Source organism: Microtus ochrogaster, unplaced genomic scaffold (genome assembly GCF_000317375.1).
Source record: "Microtus ochrogaster isolate Prairie Vole_2 unplaced genomic scaffold, MicOch1.0 UNK8, whole genome shotgun sequence".
In the NCBI taxonomy this organism is placed as follows: Eukaryota; Metazoa; Chordata; class Mammalia; order Rodentia; family Cricetidae; genus Microtus; species Microtus ochrogaster.
Genome location: NW_004949106.1, coordinates 7,671,516 through 7,692,542, shown reverse-complemented (window position 1 = coordinate 7,692,542; position 21,027 = coordinate 7,671,516). Strand labels below are relative to the sequence as shown.

At 46.3% G+C, this 21,027-nt stretch overlaps 1 protein-coding gene across 5 annotated transcripts in view; it reads left to right on the top strand.

Moving 5' to 3' along the window:
- Positions 1 to 21,027, top strand: part of Myo1b (myosin IB) — a 158,746-nt gene that overhangs the window by 111,025 nt on the left and 26,694 nt on the right. For 3 of the 5 annotated variants that reach the window (XM_005366368.3, XM_005366367.3, XM_005366366.3), the window contains exons 9-15: positions 1,225 to 1,328; positions 2,682 to 2,829; positions 3,088 to 3,206; positions 7,483 to 7,569; positions 8,126 to 8,191; positions 17,062 to 17,166; positions 20,175 to 20,237. In XM_005366368.3, the coding sequence (XP_005366425.1) occupies positions 1,225 to 1,328; positions 2,682 to 2,829; positions 3,088 to 3,206; positions 7,483 to 7,569; positions 8,126 to 8,191; positions 17,062 to 17,166; positions 20,175 to 20,237 (692 nt within the window). Of the gene's footprint in view, positions 1 to 1,224; positions 1,329 to 2,681; positions 2,830 to 3,087; positions 3,207 to 7,482; positions 7,570 to 8,125; positions 8,192 to 15,024; positions 15,031 to 17,061; positions 17,167 to 20,174; positions 20,238 to 21,027 lie in introns of all 5 variants that reach the window. The other 2 variants (XM_013353475.2, XM_026788865.1) reach the window with 1 other exon arrangement.

Sequence of the window (21,027 nt, the reverse complement as noted above, 5' to 3'; positions counted from 1 at the left end):
CAGAGATCCGCCTGCCTCTGCCTCCCGAGTGCTGGGATTAAAGGCGTGCGCCACCACCGCCCGGCTAGTGTAATAATTTTTAAAGTCCTAGGGAAGATATTTGAGGCCATACAAGAGTTAACCACCTGACTTTCAGAGATTTTGTGGCATTAACATAAGTTCACAAGGAAATTATGAATTGCTGCTGGCTACGTCATCAAACAGTTAAAGCAAGAAGAGCTATGGAAAACCGCTCACACCCAGAGAGACACGCTCTGTCCGTTACTTTTCTTCTTTCTGTGACTGAATACTTAGGAAGAAGCCGTGTAAGAGCGGGAAGGTGATTTGGCGCAGGGTCCCAGGAACACAGGGATGGCAGTGGTGGTAACCGTGTTGGCACTTGTACCAGATGACCGTATGACTGCTCGCATTTGGGCAGACCAGCGGCACTGTGAGGTGAATGCTGGCACTCCTGAGGCTCGCTCTGGGCCCCATGGATGCCTCCACCCACATATTATTATCCAGTCTGTTCTCACTCTGTTAAACCTCTCTCAGAATACTGAGAGGTGTCTGAAGCCATCTAAATTCAGTTGACAATGAAAATTAACCCTCATCACCATGGAATAGTCAACAATTGTGCTAGGCAGTGGTGGCTCACGCCTTTAATCCCAGCACTCGGGAAGCAGAGGCAGGTGGATCTCTGTGAGTTCCAGGCCAGCCTGGTCTACAGAGCGAATGCCAGGACAGGCTCCAAAGCTACACAGAGAAACCCTGTCTCCAGAAACAAACAAAAACAAGCAACAGCAACAAAAAAGTCAGCAAATGCACCTTAAAACACACTGCGTTACCCACTCGGCATATATTAGCGGAAGCACAAAAAGGAACAGCTAGGAAGAGTGTTCTGATGTCTAGACTTGGAATTTACTGATCTAATGAGTGCGCCCGAGTGTCGGTAGCAGCCTTCCAAAGAATCACCGGATGGTCAGTCTGTAGCCAGTCACACCACTTTATGGGGTATATCATGATGATTCATGTGAGCCCAAAGCCAAGTTATATGAAGGACGTTTTCCACCCCCTTGTGTTTAGCTATCCTCCATCCCAATATTTGCCATGCAATAATAAATGCTCAGCAGTAACAAAAGTGGGCTTGGGAGAATCACTGCTATTGATCTCTGTCCATACTGTCAGTCATTTGAAATACATTTCCTGATCTAACGTATCGCTTTTGCATGCCTGGCTCCACAGAGAAGCTGAAGCTGGAGCGGGATTTCAGCAGATACAACTACCTGAGCCTGGACTCTGCCAAAGTTAACGGTGTGGATGATGCTGCCAATTTCAGAACTGTCAGGGTAAGAGGAGTGCCTTCTCCATGCTTGAGAGTGGGCAGCCCCGTTGCTTAGCCAGAACCGCTGCCAGTTCAGTTTCCTCTGTATTGCTGTTTATCCCCCCCGCCCCCGTTAGACACGTTCATTGTGCGTCCCCCAGGTTAGAGAATTCATTGCGTTTGTACCCGCCGCTCACTAATCACTCCAGGTTGTGAAGGCCGCGTTTACTAGAGCGTGCTGTTTTACCCTTGGTGAAAAGGAGCCTGCATCTTTTGTTCTGGGACTTGACTCTCAGTGTGTGTTGAAATTCCATGGTGTTTTTATAGCCAAAGCTAATTTCACAAATACGAAAACTGCCCTTGGGTCCTCTTAAGTCCAAAGTGTTTTCAGGCAGAAAATCCTGTTTTTTCGGGAGATTGACGCTTCAGAAGAGTCCGAGTTCCTCATTCTAGAAAAGAAGCTGACTTCTGCGTAATCCTCTCTTTTCTGGCTTTATTTGCATACACTCTCTGACATCATGGTCCCTGGGCTCTACTTCGCAGTGGGATAGCTGGGGCTGTGAGGAGGAGCTGGGCTGGGACAGACGAAGCCAGATTGGCACCCGTTAATGTTGAGGCAGAATGGAGGGGATGCGGGGTGTTTTCTTCATTCCTGCGACTTGTGTATACGTTTGGAGATTTCCATAACCCAAAGTGTCCATAACTCTCACCGCTGTATAAACTAGTGCCACACGTCTGGAGGAGAGTAGTACCAGCTGATGTCAGGACACGAAAGCATTTGGAGAGCTGTATACACACCGGCATATGGAAGCCATAGTCCAGACGTGATTTTTGTTTTAAGACTTGCATCCAAGGCCAGCTCTGTAACCACTCTGCCTGGCACATGCTTGGCACTCGGTGCACATTTGTGAATGAGTGAGTGTCCCTGGCACCCTCCGGGGTTCTTCACCTTTGCAAGCCGGGGTTCTTCTCATCTGTGAAATAAGCAAGGGCTGTTTCTGTTGTTGAAGGCTGTAGAGACATCTTGTTTGGCTTTATTTCTAGAATCAGAATCCCTGTGTGGGAAAAAAAAAAAAAAAGATGACATGTATGGAAACCAGCTGGTTGATTTGAAATGGGGGGGAGGGGCTGAGGCTCAACTCCCAGCCTCCTCTTGTGTACACAACTCTGCCATTAAGTGTGCCTAGAAGGCTCTGAAGTCACAGTCTGGAACCACGGAGCAAGATAATTGTTTTGTGTTTTAATTTTTTTTTTTTTTACCCCAGAAGTAAATCTGTAGTAGCAGTATTCATTAGGTTTCATTATTTGTTGAAAACAAGCAAACACCCACAGGCACAGAGCTCCAGAAGGCAAACAGGTGCCCCTTTCTCTCCTTCAGAACGCCATGCAGATCGTGGGCTTCACGGACCACGAAACCGAGTCGGTCCTGGAGGTCGTGGCCGCCGTCCTGAAGCTGGGGAACATCGAGTTCAAGCCCGAGTCGCGAGTGAATGGCTTGGATGAGAGCAAAATCAAAGATAAAAATGGTCAGTCAGTGGGGCAGCCGCCTGACTCGGGGGCTCTTGCTTTGAACTGCTGCCCAGTCTCTAGTCTAGAAAGCCAACCTTGGGCTTCCCATCAGTTTGAAAGAACTTACTAGCGAAACTAAACCGAAACTCCGTGCCAGTGACGTTTGCCCTTTCAAGTTCGTACCTGTTTACGTGATGTAGAAAGAACAGCCAACGGCTTGATAGTGACCACGGGTACCTCACTGTTTGTGTCTGTCTTCTTCTGCTCCCCAACAGAGTTAAAAGAAATCTGCGAACTGACCAGCATCGATCAGTTGGTTCTAGAAAGAGCCTTTAGTTTCCGGACCGTTGAAGCAAAGCAGGAGAAAGTTTCGACCACCTTGAACGTGGCTCAGGTGGGTGAATTTGTAACATGCAGAGGAAAAGGTTCCTTACGTGGTGATACTTTTATGGCATATGTTATTTTGCAGACAGTTACCTCATGGTCAGGCTATATTCCACATACTGTTCTAGGCATTGGCAACACTAAGGAAAGCTAAACAGATTAGGGGGGTGTTGGAGAAGAGGATAATGGTCAGTAGATCCCGTAAGTAATCTAGCGAGCAGCAGTTGCTAAGTACAGTGACCGAGAGAGAGTAGAACGGGAGAAGGGAGATCGATGTCCATAGGGACAGGAAGGAAGGTGATTCTTCTGATTGAAAGTGATCTGGGAACCGCGCAGAGAGAGCATCCTGCAGAGATGGGTATGATCTATGATCCTCCTCATGTCCCAAAGTGGTCCCTCTGACTGGCTGTAAAGAGCAGAGCCTAGGGGAAACAGCAGAAGGGCAGTTGGCGGAGCGCTCGCCAGTCCAGACCCAGATGGTTGCATTGGAGCCAGGGCATGGGACCTTTCTAGACCTGCTTTGAACTCGAGGCTACGGAATTGCTGCCGGTTTAATGCCTGGGGGAAGAAGAGCGAAGGGAGGGTGGTTGATTCAGTACGGTCGGAGAAGAAACAGGCAGACAGGAGAAGCCCAGATGGTCAAGGCAGACTCTCTGTCTTCTGTGTTGTACCCCGACTATGCCACTGGACTCTTCCTAAGACCCGAATCTGAGTTGCTTCTGCAGATGCGTGTGCAATGCGTGTGCAATGTGTACACAACCTAAGCACATTCAGGTGGCATCTGGAGGCCCTCGTGGTGTGAACGGTTTGGTCTGTTGAGTTTGACATTTTTCTCCCCGTCAGTGCTGATCTGGGCTGTAATCAAATGGCCAACTCAGGGCTTTTCACTTGGGTCTGCTTCCTTTACACACTATTGTGTCTTCTGGCCTCTCTTCCTTACACCTAGCCGCCAGCCCCTGTGAGGCTGCAGAGTCGCACTTATCCAGTCCGATCTCATTCCTGTAAGTGATGGCTTCGGCCTTCCAATCTCTCGGGGTCAGCTGACTCCTCAGTCAGGGGGAACTGACCTCACTGAGAAAATGTGCAGAGCACGTACCCCCACAAACCCATATTGGAGAAACCAAGACTAAGAAGAGCTCTGTGGACAGATAGGATTTACCTGGGAAAGAATATCCATCCGCCGGCCAGCCTGGGCTCCGGTTTAGTCAGGATTCACAACATGCCTGAGAAGGTCAAGTTGGGCCCAGAGAATGCATGCAGTGGGGCTCAGACTTGGACACTCGTCATAGTTACCTGGGTGGCTTGTCTTAGGATCCTTCTGTCTGTCTATACCTCCCGAGAGGTGGGTCCTGCGGTCTGGTCTAGAACTAAAGAAGTTGGGATTCTGATACAAGCAAAGGCACACTGCCTGCCGCAGGCTCACATTTGAGAGGCCATCCAACTAGGTTAGCAGCCAGAAGAGTTGTTCTGTATGAAGTGAGGCCACGGAAGGCCTGTGTTTCAGAGGCCGTGGAAATACGTGGACTAGGGATCTGCTTTTCTGGTATTATCTTCTTGTTTTTATTCATCCTCTCCAGAAACCAGACCCAGTTCCTCTTTTGGGGCTGTCTAGTGTCTACCATGATGCTCTGCTTAGACTCAGGCCCTCTGTAATCTGACTCCACTGATGTGACTTATCTGAGTGTTTTGTTTGTTTTGGTTTTTTTTTTGCAGGGTTTCTCTGTGTAGCCCTAGCTGCCCTGGAACTAGCTCTTGTGGACCAGGCTGGCCTTGAGCTCACAGAGATCTGCTTGCCTCTGCTTCAAGTGCTGAGGTTAAAGGCGTGTGCCACCACCACCAGACCCGAGTTTATTTTTTTCTTGGTGTTTTTCCTCTTGTTTGTCCATCATCCGTATGCCATTGCTCATTGCTTCTGCCCGTCTGTGGGGTTCATGTGACTGTTCTCTATACAGAGAGATTTGCCTGATGAAATAGGCTCCTAAACCCCCATCTCCTGACCTCTTTCTTCTCTGTACTGAGTGAGGTCTTTGTGGCGATCTAGGTGATCTCTGCTGCTCTGCGGCTGCCTCCCCATCTGTATCCCACCTTGGCCTAGCACCTAGCACTTCCCATCCCAACCTCTCGGAAGTAGATGGCACCAGGGCTTTTCCTCCCTGGGCATCCAGCAGATGCAGAAAAGCAGACCGGAAAAGCAGACGTTTTTCCCTGTGTGTTTGGGGTCTGAGGCAGTGAATCATCACCCTTGGTGTGCGCCTCCTTTCCATACAGCAGAGTAGCGATCCTTAGATGGGGGCCGGTGTCCCTGCCCTCTCTGCTTTTGGGTCTCTGGCGTAGAGCACTGGTTTGATTCCGTTTCTGGGGCGTCAGCCTAGCAAGAGTAGCGGCCCACGGCACCAGGCTCAGCATCAGAAGCAGACTTTACTTGGGCACTGGATAGTTTGGTTTTTATTTTAACTGCTTTTTAAAATTGAGGGTTTGCGTGCCTTCATCTAGAATCCATCCTCCAGCCCTCCAGATTCTCCCCTCCCTACTTCCTGTACATTTCTGTCACGGTCTAAAAGCATTTGAATTTGTGACTTCCGAAATAGAGCATTTGTTTGAAAGCTGAGAAGAAGAGAGTACTGGCTGTGACTTTACCCTCAGAACTATACAACGGCACTTGGGAGCATAGTGTCACCCAGTTCCCGCTGCCCATCACAAGGGTGCTTTGTTGGGGCCAGAGGGTGGGCAGCTGTGTAACTTTAAGATAGGAGGGATGTTTGATAAGTGAGAGGTATTTGGAGATGACTTGGAGTCACAAGAAGAGGGAAGGGATTAGGAAATGACAGTAACGGATACTAGTTATAGAACTGGATACCTCAGAAGTTCTAACACAGCTGTGTACAAAGCACCCCGCACTTAAATCACCTGTTTCAGGGCAGTGGAAACCCCACAGAAGGCTGTTAGACACGGGAGATGCGCATCTCAGTTCTCTTGGGGCTGCGTACTTTGTTTTAGATTTCTGCTGTAGAATCTCACCAAGACCACAGGCTCTCTCCATTTTCCCTTCTTCCCCTACCTTTCCCTCCTTCCCTTCCCTTCCCTCCCCCTCCTTCCCTTCCCTCCCCTTGCTATCGCTCCCCTTCTCTCTCCTCTCCTCTCCCCACCCCATCCCTTTTCCCTCCCCTTCCCTTTCCTGTCTCTCTTCTCCCCTTCTCTCCCCTCCCCTTTCTCCCTTCTCTTCTCCCCAGTTTCTCCTCCCATTTTCTTCCCTTCTTCCTCTTCCCCTTCCTATCTCCTTCCTTCTCCCTGCCCTCCTTCCTTCTCTCTCCAACTTCTAGCAGATTTTTCTAGGTTTATTCCCCATTCCTGCTTTCCACACCGTCTGAGACACAGGGGATTAAACACAGGCTGGTGGGCCTGGTGGGGCGGAAGGCTTTCTCTCCTGAGCCGACTCTGTCGGCCCCAGTTTTTAGAAACTTTATATCTCTCTACGGCATCCTTCTTTCTCTGCTTTTCATCTTCTTAAATATTCTAAATTCTTTCCCAAGTATTCCATCAATGATACTTTCTCTTTCCTCTTTTTGTTGCTTCGTTTGTTTGTTTGTTTTTCAAGAAGGGTTTCTCTGTAGAACAGTCCTGGTTGTGCTTGAACTCACTGTGTAGACCAGGCTGGCCTCGAACCAGGCTGGCCTCGAACCAGGCTGTCTGCCTGCCTCTACCCCTGAGTGCTGGGATTAAAGGTGCGAGCCACCACCACCCAGCGCTGGATTTCCTTCTGTATGTCTTCGGTTAAAGAATTAGGTTTTAGCTGAAAGGAAGAAAAAAAAAAAGTTAATTGATTGCTTTAGTCTGAGCTGTTTTGTTTTCTTTCCTTTGTGTTTGTATCGGGGGGTGGTCACTGTATTAAGGATACAGCTTATTCAATTCCTTTCACACAACGCAGTGTTTAGTTCGTTAATTCCACAGCAGTTCTTCTAGAACAACTGTGTAATACATCTCTTCCACAAGTGTTTATTTTCCTATTCTTGTTGTGCACGCCCGGTTTTCCTTTGTTGTATAAAACTGGGGAAAAACTGTCTGTGATATTTGGAATTCATTTCCTGGAATGCAGAAATGGAGACCTGATGAAAAGTCTGCCTGATTCTCTTACACTTCAACTACTCATCCAGTGTATAATAAAAATTGCCCCAAAGAGAAATTTAAAATAAATAGCCTAAATATTTTTAAAATATTTTCGTTATTTTATAGAAATTAAGCATTGTGACAGTTGTTAGTGTTAAATGATTCTTTTCTTTCTTTAATAGGCTTATTATGCCCGTGATGCCCTGGCTAAAAACCTCTACAGCAGGCTGTTCTCGTGGTTGGTAAATCGCATCAACGAGAGCATAAAGGTACCGAATCTCCGGAAGACGCCAGTTGTAATATAGAAGTGGTATTCACAGTGTCAACATTAACTTAAAGAAGCCGAGTTTTACAACCGAGTAGTTGATTGCCACTTTCAAAGCTGATTCCATCTCGCTTAAGTTGGAATTTGCCAGGGTTTTGTTTCCCTTCTTGGCCGCGTGCTCTGGCTTCTCACTAGTGACCAGACTGGTCTGCTGGTCTTGGCAGAGCAGCCAGCAGCTTTCTGAGCTCTCGCACGCAGCACACTGAACAGAGATGGCTTCTCTCTTAGGGGCTAAATGTTCTTCACTAGAGGGAGGGAGGGAGGGCACTGGACAAGGTGAGTGTGGAAGCTCTACTGGCCCGAGTCGCTGCAGCCTTTGGCGACCGCACCATCTCTTCTGGGTTTCCGAACGATTGCACACCAGTTCTCTTACCTAAGCTTTAACGGCGCAACCGAATCATTGCTCTAATTCAAAACGAATACGTAAATCTGTGCTTTATGGTTTTTCCTGGTATTATATTATGACTGTATTAACTTATTAACTTGAAATGTTTTCAAAGGCACAAACCAAAGTGAGAAAGAAGGTCATGGGTGTTCTGGACATTTATGGCTTTGAAATATTTGAGGTAAGATTTTTTTTTTTTTAAATTAGTACCACCGTTATTAAAGTAGAACAATTAGAAATAAGTCACATTGGATGGGCAATATGTAAATAACAATATTTATATATAACTATATAAATAGCTATACTCTGATTCTGCAGGTAAGCTTTTTGTACGTTTAGTCACAGGGGTGTGTGCATGTGCACGCACGTGTTTTCAGGTCAGTTTCAAGATTTCTACTCAGCGATGTGTCTGCTGTGTTATGTGGGCACTGAGGTCTGTGGCCATCCAGTCATGTGTAAGGTTGAGACATGAAGCATCAAAAACCGTGGAAAAGGGGAAACCTGCCGTCTGTCCGTGGCGGTGTCTCCTGAGTCTCAGGGGTCAGAGTCAGGATTAGAGGTCTCCAGTCTCATCCAGGCCACGCCCCGCTGTGATCTGAAGCAGTAAATGCCACGGCAGAAGAAGCTCGAAGGCTCTTGCCTGCCCCAGACTATGTGGTTAAAGCTACACATCCGTATAGAATTTCTCTGTTTGGCTTCTAGCGGCAGGTTTGGAGTACTATTCTAGTCTGGTTTAAGATGTGTTTTTTCGCTGTCCCCTCCCTGAATTCTCACCCACAGTAATGAGCTCTGCATGTTTATGAACCAATCCCTGCCTAGAATAACCTCCCAAAGAATGTACGCCCTCCAAAAAAAAAAAAAATTAAGATCATAGAATCGTAGGAAAGGCAACCAGGCATTCCTGTGCACTAACCCAGACAGTCCTCGGAGATTCTGTTAGTAATCTTGTCTAGTGTGGCATCTTCTCTCTCAGTCTGATTTCGCCCCTAAGGACTGTTTGTAGGAACTGACCAAGGACTGACTAAATTCAAACACTGTTGTAGCTACTGCATAGGCGTTGCTGTTATTCCCCTTTGATAGATAAGGAAATAAAATCCTGAAGGTCAGGTAACTAAACAGCCAACAGGGCCCGAGTCCCTGGCTTCCTGATACCTTCTTTATTGCTCCTCTTTCTTATTAGGGTTAAAACCAAGGTCAGTTCCTTACCTTCCTCCCCAAACTCATGGGTTTCCCAATATTTGGAAATTGAAAAAGCCCAAATGTTGTTAACAGGCCTCCAGTTTCCCTGATTTTACCATCATTCCCAGTTTCTGGACATTCTGGGATCCTTCCTTGATGGAGGAGTAGGAGCTGGCCCTGCCCTCGTCTGGAATGCTCAGCCATTAGCACAGTTCCTGGTTTGTTGCTGCCTCCTAGGCTAAATCAGCAAAGGAAGCTGCGGGTCTCTTGACGAAAGAAAAGGAAGTTTGTGCTTTGGGAGAATTCTTGTGTGTGTCAGAAATCACCGTACTGAAATTTTCCTTAGCACGATCTTAGATTACTGCCACTAAATAGGCAGGAGTCAGGGTCACTCTTTGCCATTGATAAGGGAAGGGACCTCTTAGCTGGTACAGCCTTGATCGAAACTTAAATAGTTTCTTGAATTGGCTGAGTGCTAAACATAGATATTAATAGAAAATTAAAAGAAAAAAAATATAGTTAATGATGCTCCTAAAAATAAAGACTGTGGTTTCACATTGATTTTGCCAGAGAACAATGTTTTGTTTTTTTTTTTGTTTTGTTTTGTTTTATTTTGTTTTTTGCTCATAAGCTAGCTCTTAGTGTCATGCCACACAAAACCTTCGGATGGCCTGAAATTTACTACAGGTTGACAGTAGACTTGAGCTCCTGGCAATCCTCCTGCCTCTGCCTTCCACGTGGTAGGATTACAGACATACACCACCATACCCAACTGAAACTATTTTGAGAGGATAATGGGCTTATATTGAGACGTCCAGATAGCTTTGTCTTCTAGGATGTCCTAAGATGTAATTGGCTTTGGAAAGCTAGCCCTAGCAGCTCTCAACGGACACAGTACACCCCACGGGCCATATAAGACAGTCGACATTTCTTTATTGACTGCCTGATGTGATCCACGTACTACAGGCAAACATGGCAGAGATTTCCCTGTCTGCTCAGAATTTACAATTTAGCTTAAGGTCTTGAAAGTCAGTGCGGTGAAGAGAGAGACACACCCTCTTAGGAAGTCAGGAAACTGGGTTGGACTCCTTTTTTAGAGTGTGCTTGCTCTGGGCACCTAATCCTTCAACTTGGTCCTGGATGTCGCCTCTTCCAGCAATCCTTTATTTCGGGTTTTTTCCCACACCTTGCTGTCCTTGCCTTCCAGCCTCAAGTTAGCCAGCGCAGTATCTTTTCAACACTCTAGTTATGAAGATGCTCACACTGTCTCTCTAAACGCTCTTCTGGGGAAGACCCTGCTTCAGTACGGCTCAGGCTTAGCGACACAGTGGAACTGCCTGGGCACTTTCGGGAATTCCCACCTTCCGATTGTACAAACAATCATATCAGACTCGCCAGCCTAGGACCCGGCAATAGTGTTTCCACAGCCCCCTGGTGACGCCAGTGTGCGGTTAAGGTTGAGCCCAAACGCTCAGTAGACACAACCATCAGTGTGAACTGAAGCTGCCTGCCACTCCTGGCGCTAACGCCGTCAGTGCCCTCTTTAAACAGAACTTTCTGCTTTGCGCAAATCGAGTAGGTATAGCCACAGCAAATTGTTAAATGGCCACTCTCTTAGTTTCTCTTCCTGTTGCTATGATAAAATACAAGCCACTTGAAGGGAAAAGGTTTATCAGGGTCACAGGTCTAGGTTATAGCCCATTACCATGAGACAGTCAAGGCAGCAGGAGCTGGGGTAGCTGGTCAGTACATCCACAGGCTGGTGCTTGGCTTAATCCCCTACCTAGGGAATGGCACCACCCACAATGGACAGACAGGCCCGCCCACCTCGATTACCATAATCATGACACCCTGCCTAGGGAGTGACACCACCCACAGTGGGCAGGTACTCCTTCCCTTACAGGGCAACCTAATGTAAACAATGCCTTATTGACTCTTCCCATCAGGGGAATCTTCAGTGGGTAACGTTGACCACTCAAACTGACCATTACAGCCATATAAAGTCACTGAGTTTACTTTCTTCTCCATGACATTGATGCCTTTTAAAAATTCAACACAATTGACTCAAAAAACCAGAGATCCTCTTACAATTAAGAGGACAGCGATATGTACAGTTTTTTTTTAAAATCAGACCTTTATATAAAAGAGCCCTTTAGTTAACAGATGAAGAGAGGGTGGATGGGTTTGAACAACAGGTCGCCAAGATGGCCCAGCTGCTTGCTGTCAAGAACTGGTGACCCGAGTTTTACCCCTGACTGGCCCCATCTGACTCTGTAGACCAGGCTGGGCTTAATGACAGAGTTCTGCCTGCCTCCGTCTTCCAGTTGCTAGGATTATAGGTGTGTCATGCTGTGTGCTGTTTTCCATTCCATGTCTTAGTTCCTTGAGAGAAGTAACACTTGTGCGTTGTGATTAATGGCGCGCTCCGTCCATTTCCCTTCGAAACCGTCTCCATTCAATCTCCAGCCATCATGATTTTAATTTATGAATTTGTTTTAATTTATGAACATTCATTTGGAGGCGTTTGGAATAAAAATATGCCTGGATAATTTTAGATACTTTTATCTACTTTTTAATGGAAATCTGAATGGTTGCTTTTTTTAATGTTCTTTCAGTAAATTATTCACGTACCTATCCCAGGTAGTAACCTTTGCTTTCTTGGATTCTCGGTGGTATGATAACATGGAAATGCCTGTATTGACCCCAGAAAGCCCAGCTAATCAAGATTGAACAGTACCGCAACCCAAAGTAGGAGGCAGTGTGAACGAAGTGTTTAGACCCCGTATCAATGAAAACGGGTGTTTCTGTAATCTCCACCCCGGTGTAAAAATAACAGAGTATAAATTGAACGCTGCCTGGTTCTGTCGAGACTGACCACAGGAAATAGGGCTTATCGAACTCACAGAAATGGAAATCTCTGGGAATTCAAGGCCAGCCTGGTCTACAAGAGCAAGTTCCAAGACAGCCAAGGCTGTGACACAGAGAAATCCTGTCTCAAAACAAACAAACAAACAAAAAAACCAATGTACTAATTTTTAAAAATCACAGTTTAGTTAAAAATATTTAAGAATCTAAAAATAGCATTGTTGGCCGGGCGATGGTGGCGCACGCCTTTAATCCCAGCACTCGGGAGGCAGAGGCAGGAGGATCTCTGTGAGTTCGAGACCAGCCTGGTCTACAGAGCTAGTTCCAGGATAGGCTCCAAAGCCACAAAGAAACCCTGTCTCGAAAAATCAAAAAAGTAAATAAAAATAAAAAAAATAAATAAAAATAGCATTGTTTTTCTTAAAGTTTACCATATTTGATACTTACCTAGAAAAAAAGATGTTAGGTATTTAAGGGAAATTTGTTAGTTACTCAGTTTTGTAAATGTTTAGGACAGTGAATAGCTAATGCTAAGTGTTTTTCTTAAACATTTTGAGGAATTTTTTTCCCTGATGTTTACTTTAAAAAATTAGTTACTGCTTTAGAGCCTATTTCTTAGAGTGGTGGCTTTAAAAACTGATCGTGGCTAAGTCTGTTACCCTCTTCTGTGAAAATGGTGTGATACTCGGGGACCACCAGAGGCCACCCGACAAGGATGTCATCGCAAGGACGCATTTACAGCAGTGTTGTCTCTATCCCAGGGTCTCTAAGGTGCGCGGATACTCCGGCTTTATCCACAAGTGAGCCGTTTAATTTGCTGTGCCTTCATTATATAGAAATATGAAACCCCATCTCATACGTTACATCCAGATGCCAAACGTTTGGCCTCAGATGGAAGAGCAGACCTGTAGAAAACACTGACAGTGTGTATTGTAGAATTAGCGGCACTTTTTGTTTGGAAAAACTCAGGGTTGTTGGAATTGCCTGTTTTCCAGAGCATGTTTCCTGCAACATGCACTGTCTCTTGTCCCTAATACGTGGGATATGGAGTTGTCTCTTGTATTTACTTCTTAATTTTAATATTTAGATTTTATAAAGAGTTCAACTTTTTAAAAATATGACTTTAGAAGTGTACGATATCCTTAGCTGCTTCTCTTGCAAAGGAGATTGTAACTAGGCCAATATTTCGAAATCAGTCATGGTTGGTACCTGAGGTAGAAAGCAGCTTTGAGCTCGTGCTGGGAGCACAGTCTGCTCAGCGCAGAGTCTAGAAGATGTTTTAAGAAGCCCCGGGGTTGAAAGCATTAGTTTGTTCTGCCGCTATAAACAGTGGGTGCTGGCCGTCCCCGTATGTGGTTGGGGCACACTGTAAAGTAGCCCGAATCCCTGTACCGTCCAGTTCCCTGTGTCTCTTCGGGACAGAGGATGTTCCGAGCTTCCCTGGCGGGGGGTCATTCACTAAAAACCTGAAAGCACTTGTTTGAATGCCTTCCCGAATGTTTCAACTTTATCCTCAGATTTTCTGAGTCAATGTGGGCACAGCAGCAAAGAAGACTAGGGAGGGGGTTAAGTCATGGCGGCAGACACTTCCCTGGAGGCTTGATTCGTGAGACTGGTGTGCGGGGTGCTGGCTGCTCACCATACGCTCGCCATGCAGAAGAGTATCAGATGGACGCTTGCTGGGGACGTTCAGGTTCCATGAGGATTTCTAGACTTGCTTTGGACATTGTATAAAGGGGAGGGAGACCCACATTTGAAAACCTTGTGTTATTTTAACCTGTAGAAATGGAGAAATGTGTTAGAATTAGTGATCATATGAGAATTACTTTGCCACCAGGCCCTGCCTCCCCGTCTCCCTTTCTCCCTCTCCCCTCCCCTCCCCTCCCTCTTTCCTATCTTCCTTCCCTATAGGGTTTTACTTACAATTTTCCAAGTTTTAATTCTGTCCAAGAAGTTCTATTTCTTCCAAAAGTTGAGCAGTGTCAACAGCTTAAACTTAGACCACAGTATATGTATATTATCATCCTCTAGTTTGGGCATTAATAATTATTGCTCCAGCCATGATGTGTTTTGGAGTATGTAGAATATAATTGTAGTAGATGTTGATTTCAATGTGGGGGAATACGTTCATTTCTAAACTGATGGTTGGGTCTTCCGGTTTTGTTGGGGGGGGTGGTTGGGAGGGTGACTTTTGTCATTTAGAATAAGGTTGGAGAGTTCAGCTTTTGTTCTTAGACCGTCTCTAGCTGGATACTGTCTCCATGCCATCTTAACCTTTTTTGGTTTTTTTAAAGATTTATTTATTTATTATATATACAACATTCTGCCTCCATGTATGCCCACATGCCAGAAGAGGGTGCCAGATCTCTTTACAGATGGTTGTGAGCCACCATGTGGTTGCCGGGAATTGAACTCATGACCTCTGGAAGAGCAGTCAGTGCTCTTAACCACTGAGCCATCTCTCCAGCCCTTAACTGGTTTTGAAGGAGGAGCTAGTTCAGCGTGAGCCCACACAGCACAGAAGCAGGTCACGGATGGAAGGTCCTTCTGGTGTGATTCTTGTGTGATTTTTCCAAATGCCTTTGTCCCCAACTCTGGGTAGACGTAGACTGTGGGTCTACACATAGATTTTCTTTATACAGATGTTACACTGAATCAGGCAGCCCTGGACTCTGAGCGCTAGGGCTTTCGGGGAAAGTTTTATGACATGTGGGCAGTTCAGCGGGGCCCCTTTCATCCTGAAGAGCCCCCTCTGTAACAGAAACATAGTTGAGCTACAACATCCAAGTTTAGAGACGCTCCCTTAGGTTGGCTGTGTCTTCAGCTCAAGTTTTCTACCGCTTAGCTGTGCGGACCCTGGTGCAGGTACCAGTTAGCCCAACGAGTAACCGACAAAGTGCTTACTACTGAAAGTCTGTTGCTAATTAGGAACTGACTGCATTTTATGTCTGTCCCCACCCCCTGCACCAGAATGCAGTAAGTATAAACCGTTTGCAGTGCTGGTCTGTTGCATGTTCCTGTGCTAATAGCTTCTCCAGTTTGCGTGAGTTTCGTAGCAAGTGGTCGCTGGCTAATTGCGTGGATATGAGGTGCAGCACCCAGGCAGGGAATTAGAAGGGTGGACAGTAAACACACCTTAGCTCGAACTGAATCCGCAAGCTGTGCTGTAATCGTGACGCTTTGCCGCTGGCTTCTAACCTCTGTGTGTGTGTGTGTGTGTGTGTGTGTGTGTGTGTGTGTGTGTGTGTGTGTGTGTTTCATAGCTTTGTTTTGAAAGCATCCATAGCACGTACTGTATCCAAGGAACCAGTCATTTCCCTCCCCTGCCCCCACCAGTGGACACTTGAGACTTTAGCATCACTGTGTTGAAACTGCTCCGTCAGCATAGACTCTCAGACGGGAGACTCTGTTTGTTTTCCAGTCTAAGAGAGGTCTGCTTGCAGCAGGTACTCAAATGTTCTTTTTTTTTGTTGTTTGTGATCGTAGCATTATGTCAGTACCTGTTCTACCAAACCACAAAATCCTGATGTTTCTTGTATATGAAAAGACTTTGTGGTAGTTGAGAGCGAGAAGGCGTCCAGCAGCCATAGCGGACTGACTTTAGTTTCTAGTCGAAATTGTTAGTGCTGAGATTTTAAAGGGTGTGTATGCAAAGGCCCCCGGGGGTGCCCTTTGTGTCTAAAACTACGTTTGTGGAAGTATTGCAAACCCATGCTTGTTTCTCTAATGAAAACCTCCAGGACTGTGGAAACCATTGCTGCCTCACTTAATCTAGCGTTAGCGAGGTCAGTCGGCGATAGTGCACGCCCCTGTGTCATTTGTGGTTTGGAGTTAGAAGTCTATGTCCCTGCACTGCCGTGATGACAAACTGGATAGCAGACAAGGATGTAGTTAGGGGCTTTGGCATGAGTACCCAGTTCAGGTCCACCCAGGGGAGGACCGAAGTCAGTGTGAAGATCAGCCACTGTCAGAAACCTCAGTGGCTTTTTTGCCTTTGTCATTTGGAGAGAGGCGCAAAGGCCAGTGTGTGCTTACGCCCACGGAGTGGTGAGCCTCAGTCTTCCCGTATATGGGGGTTCCTTGTCAGAGCAGGACTGGCCAAGTTTCCCGGAGGTAGACGCTTTGTGTCTCTTTACCCATTGCCGAGAATGAGGGGGAGAAGCAAAGCAGACAAGCTTTGGCACCACGTCTGTGTCACTCTGGAAGGTTCCAAGTGGAATACATGTTCCTTTAGCAGATGACATTGGCACCTTCAGTGTGTCCGCTGAGCTCTGCAGATTGTCCGAAAATGATTTTCATAGAGCTTCCATCAGAGGATTTTCAGGAGATGGTTAAAATGAGGCCGGACTCCTGCAGAGAGAGCATGGGCCCCCTGAGAGTGTGACGCAGCCTTCTGATAGGAGACACTGTCTCTGACTAACATGTGGTCTTGATGCTTTGACTTCCCTGGATTTCTGTTCAGTTGGGGCGTCTGCACTTGCTGATGCAGTACGGCAGGCATCACGGTGAGCGAGAGGGTTGGGTCAGCTCTTCCCCTTAAGTAACGTCCGATCAGCTACATCTGTGAACGTAGCCAATACGTGTACATATGTGTGTGCACACACTTAGATAACGGTGCCGAGTGAGGGACCTGATTCCGGCTGGAGGGACCAGGTGTGGCAGGCGGCCCTGAGAATTAATGATTGGGTAGTCGCCGACAGGGATTACGGACCTCTCTGTGTGTTTACTGAACTTCACCGGGGAGTTTGAACAAATTGGGGGCCTTTCTCAAAATCCCCGCCTGTAAGAACTGCAACATCTGTGCGTATTTCGTTTGTTCGCTGACTCGTGAGCCATCCCTTGAGCGCTTACAAGGGACGTTGTCTGTCGTGGGAGCTTGTGTGGAGCCTCAGTCAAGTCTGAAGGGAGCGTGTGGCGTCCCATACGGAGTGAAGCGTGGTGTGTCTTTGGTAGGGAGAGCTGTGATACGGTCTTATGTGTATTCATTTTCTCCTTTTCTCCCCCTAGGACAACAGCTTTGAGCAGTTCATTATTAATTATTGTAATGAGAAGCTTCAACAAATCTTCATCGAACTCACTCTGAAGGAAGAGCAAGAGGAGTACATACGGGAGGTAAAGCTGAAACTGCTGAACGATTGCTCCTTTAGAACCAAGGGTCTGTGTCTGGGAGACTCCCTCCATGAGAGAGTCGGCTCTCAGCTTCCTTCTGTTGTATCTCTGTGTTTTGTGTTTGTTACGGCAGCTGTGCTAACTGCAGTTTTCTCTGGTACTGCACCGCTAGTCTGGAGAGCAATACCTGGTACGTAGTAGACGGGCCGGGCGTTAAATAGTCGTTAAATAGTCATTAATGGCCTCCGGTCTTCTCCGGATTCCAGCGTAGTTGTGTGAAATAAGGTGGTGTTAAAACGGAGACCAGTGGCTGAGTTACTATGGTCAATCCGCACACTGGACTAGAGCTCCAGTGTAGAGAGGAGTGAGTAAGTAGTTCATACACACGCACCGTGAATCAGATGCATGTTGCTAAATGAAGAAACCAGAGTCCATGGGTCTTAAAAGTGACGAAGCTATTTATATTGCCTGTAGAAGGCCTTTGTTGGTGGTGCCAACAGGGTGGTTCAGAGACTGACTCTTTATGGTTGTAGATTTTGGGTGAATTGACACTAAGAATTATATACCAAAAAAAAAAAATTCAGCGTCACCACAGGTGGACGGAGGATTCTTTGAGATTTTGCTCAATCTTAAAAAGCAGGGGTTGTCAAAATTTATAATAAATAGCATAGCACTTGTTATATAGTCACCATATTCCAGATGTTATTTAAGGATTGTCTTGCTTAGCCGGGTGGTGGTGGCGCACGCCTTTAATCCCAGCACTAGGGAGGCAGAGGCAGGCAGATCTCTGTGAGTTCGAGACGAGCCTGGTCTACAAGAGCTAGTTCCAGGACAGGCTCCAAAACCTAGAAAGAAACCCTGTCCTTTTTTTTTTTTTTTTAAAAAAAAGGATTATCTCACCTTGTGAGAGTTTTCTCCTACCATGTGGGTCCCAGGGACGGAGCGCAGGCCAAGCCTTCTTAACACAACACCACTCTTCCTCTTCAGAGACAAAATTAACAGTGTAGCCCAGATGAACTTCATACTCAAGACAGTCCTGTCTCAGCCTCCTAAGTGCTGGGATTGCAAGCATGACGTCCCACCCCTGGCAGATAGATAGGTCAATTGATGATAAATAATGTGACCGTATCTTGCTTGTATTCTAACAAAGCTCTCTGGAAGATCTGAGAGAGAAAGGAGCAAGCCACAACCAACTTACCTTGCTCACTTCTCAGCCGTTAAGGGCTGACCTTATGGCTCCTCCTGCCTTATATTCTTCTCTCTGCCCAGCCGTATTACTTCCTGTCTGTCCTGTCTATCTGTACAGACCTCCAGACCTCCGTAGATAACCTGTGGCTAGCTCCACCCGCTGATCTTTGGGCAAGCTTTATTTGATAGAGTATAAACAAGATATCATTCATAGGTAGATAGTAGATAGATAGATAGATAGACAGACAGACAGACAGACGGGTGATAGACAGACAGATGGAAGATAGATGGACAGACAGATAGATAGATCGGTAGGTAGGTAGGTAAGTAGATATATCGGCAGATAGACAGATCGGTAGGTAGATAGGTAGGTAGGTAGATAGATAGATAGATAGATAGATAGATAGATAGATAGATAGATAGATAGATCGGTAGGTAGGTAAGTAGATGGATAGATAGATGATAGGTAAGTAGATGGATAGATAGACGGACGGATGGAAGATAGACGGATGATAGATAAGTAGATAGATAGATAGATAGATAGATAGATAGATAGATAGATAGATAGATAGATAGACAGACAGACTAGATAGATCGGTAGGTAGGTAAGTAGATGGATAGATAGACAGATGGATGATAGACGGATGATAGATAAATAGATAGATAGATAGATAGATAGATAGATAGATAGATAGATAGATAGATAGATGATGGATGGATGGATGGATAGATAGATAGATAGATAGATAGATAGATAGATAGATAGATAGATAGATGATGGATGGATGTTTGATAGACTGATATGTTTTCCATGAGCTCACATTCTCGTGTGTGTGTGCACGCTCACAAACTTGTTTTTAAACAGTATCTTGCTGTGTCACCCAAGATATCCCCAACATCCATCCATCTGCCTCGGCCTTCAAGTTTCAGGGGTATAGGCATGCACCTCCATACACTCCTGCCTGTATTTTCTAATGGGGCTGCCAATCCCCACTAAACCAACTTGTTAATACTTCTTTGTTTGCAAATGTTTGCATTTTACTTAGAACAGTTCCGTGCTTGTCCGGCAACCTTTGGTCACATAAACACCCTCAAAGCAAGCTTTGTTCTCGTCCTGTCTCTTCATCACATGCAGAATGCCAGGACATATTAATGTGTAGATTCCCTGAAACATGTCTGGGCAGACCGCTCGCTTGCTATGTAAACCTTTTTCTCTTAGGAAGAAAGTTCAGTGTCCGTGTGTAGAGATGGAGGTTAGGGATGATTGCAGTTGGCCTCTCAGGTTTGGCTCTGGCGCTAGTGTTGAGGCTTGTGGGGTAGCTTTCCCATGATTTGGAGAAACTGCTTTCTCTTTTCTGGGCTGTTTTTACACTGGAGATGGTTAACCGACTTAGATCTCAGCATTGCCTCTCCAATGACTTTTTCCCCTCATGGTGACAAATAAAATCTCTAGGCCTTAGGTTGCTGGGATCAAGTTCTGCCCTGTTTCCTTATAAAGATCATAAATATACACAGAGCAATATTGACCCCAGGGCCCCTTGAGTAAATATTTGGCTTCGAGCCCGTGGAGTGCATGGGAAACAGCCACAGATGGGAGCGTGGAATGGGAAGCAGTCTTGGAGCAGGTCCAGGACTGTGGCTCCGTTCGGTTTGTCCATGGTGGGCTGCTGTGTTGGGGAGGTTTGGGGAGCTGGGAGGCGATCCTCGCAGCTCTGGTTCTGGAGAGAGAAAGTGAAATGGGGGTGGCCGGGCAGCTGTCCCTTTTCAGATGACGATACGCGTCGTCACGCGGATTGGGTCTTGTTGTTCTGCTCTGTTTTCAGGACATAGAATGGACTCACATCGAATACTTCAACAATGCGATCATTTGTGACCTGATAGAAAACGTGAGTACTTACGGATTCACGAAGGTTTGAACGGTATAATCTCACACTACACGCAAATGATCTCACTGTGGAACTACTCAGCTGGGAAGACGCTATGATAACCCTCACCTCTTTCTCGGCTCTTGAGTGTGTCCATGGCCGGCTTTTCTCACCGTACTTAGCCAGGATCCCCGGTCATGTCCTACGGCAGCCCTTTTACGCCTTCAGATGGCAGGGCCTCGCATAGACCAGCATTTGTGTGATGCCAGCTGGTGGCCAAGATCCCTAGAGGTTTTTCAGAAGACTTTGAGTTTTATATAAAGTTTATAAGAGTGTGAAAAGGAGGAAAGTGGGGGAAATTGCAGGGCAGTTTTCAGAAAGGTGTTCGGGTTTAAGGTTTTTGTTTTTAGGCAGTATTAGAGAGGTCATTGTAGCAGCTGTAGGAAGCTGTATCTGTGTGTGGAAACTGGAAGCCCCTTTGTTTAACCTCTGGTGGCTAGTACTTCTGACCTTGAATTAGTAGTTTGAGATGACAACATAAACTTACCTCTCCTGCCAACTTTTTACCTGCCCTAGAAATGGGTGCTGTGTTTTCAGAGTACCACCGGTACTCAGCACTTTGCTGCTTGCCTCCCTAAGCCCTCGTGGAAGTCATGGGCTTAGCCAGTGTTTTCCCGTCAATAGGCACAATCCTCCTGAAAACCTCCCCTTGGACGGAGCTGAACACAGAAAACGATATTCCAAAGTACCGCTCCTTCCTGATCAAAGGGAGCTTAGTTTTGAAAGCTCCGACCAGGGTTGTGGGGGGGGG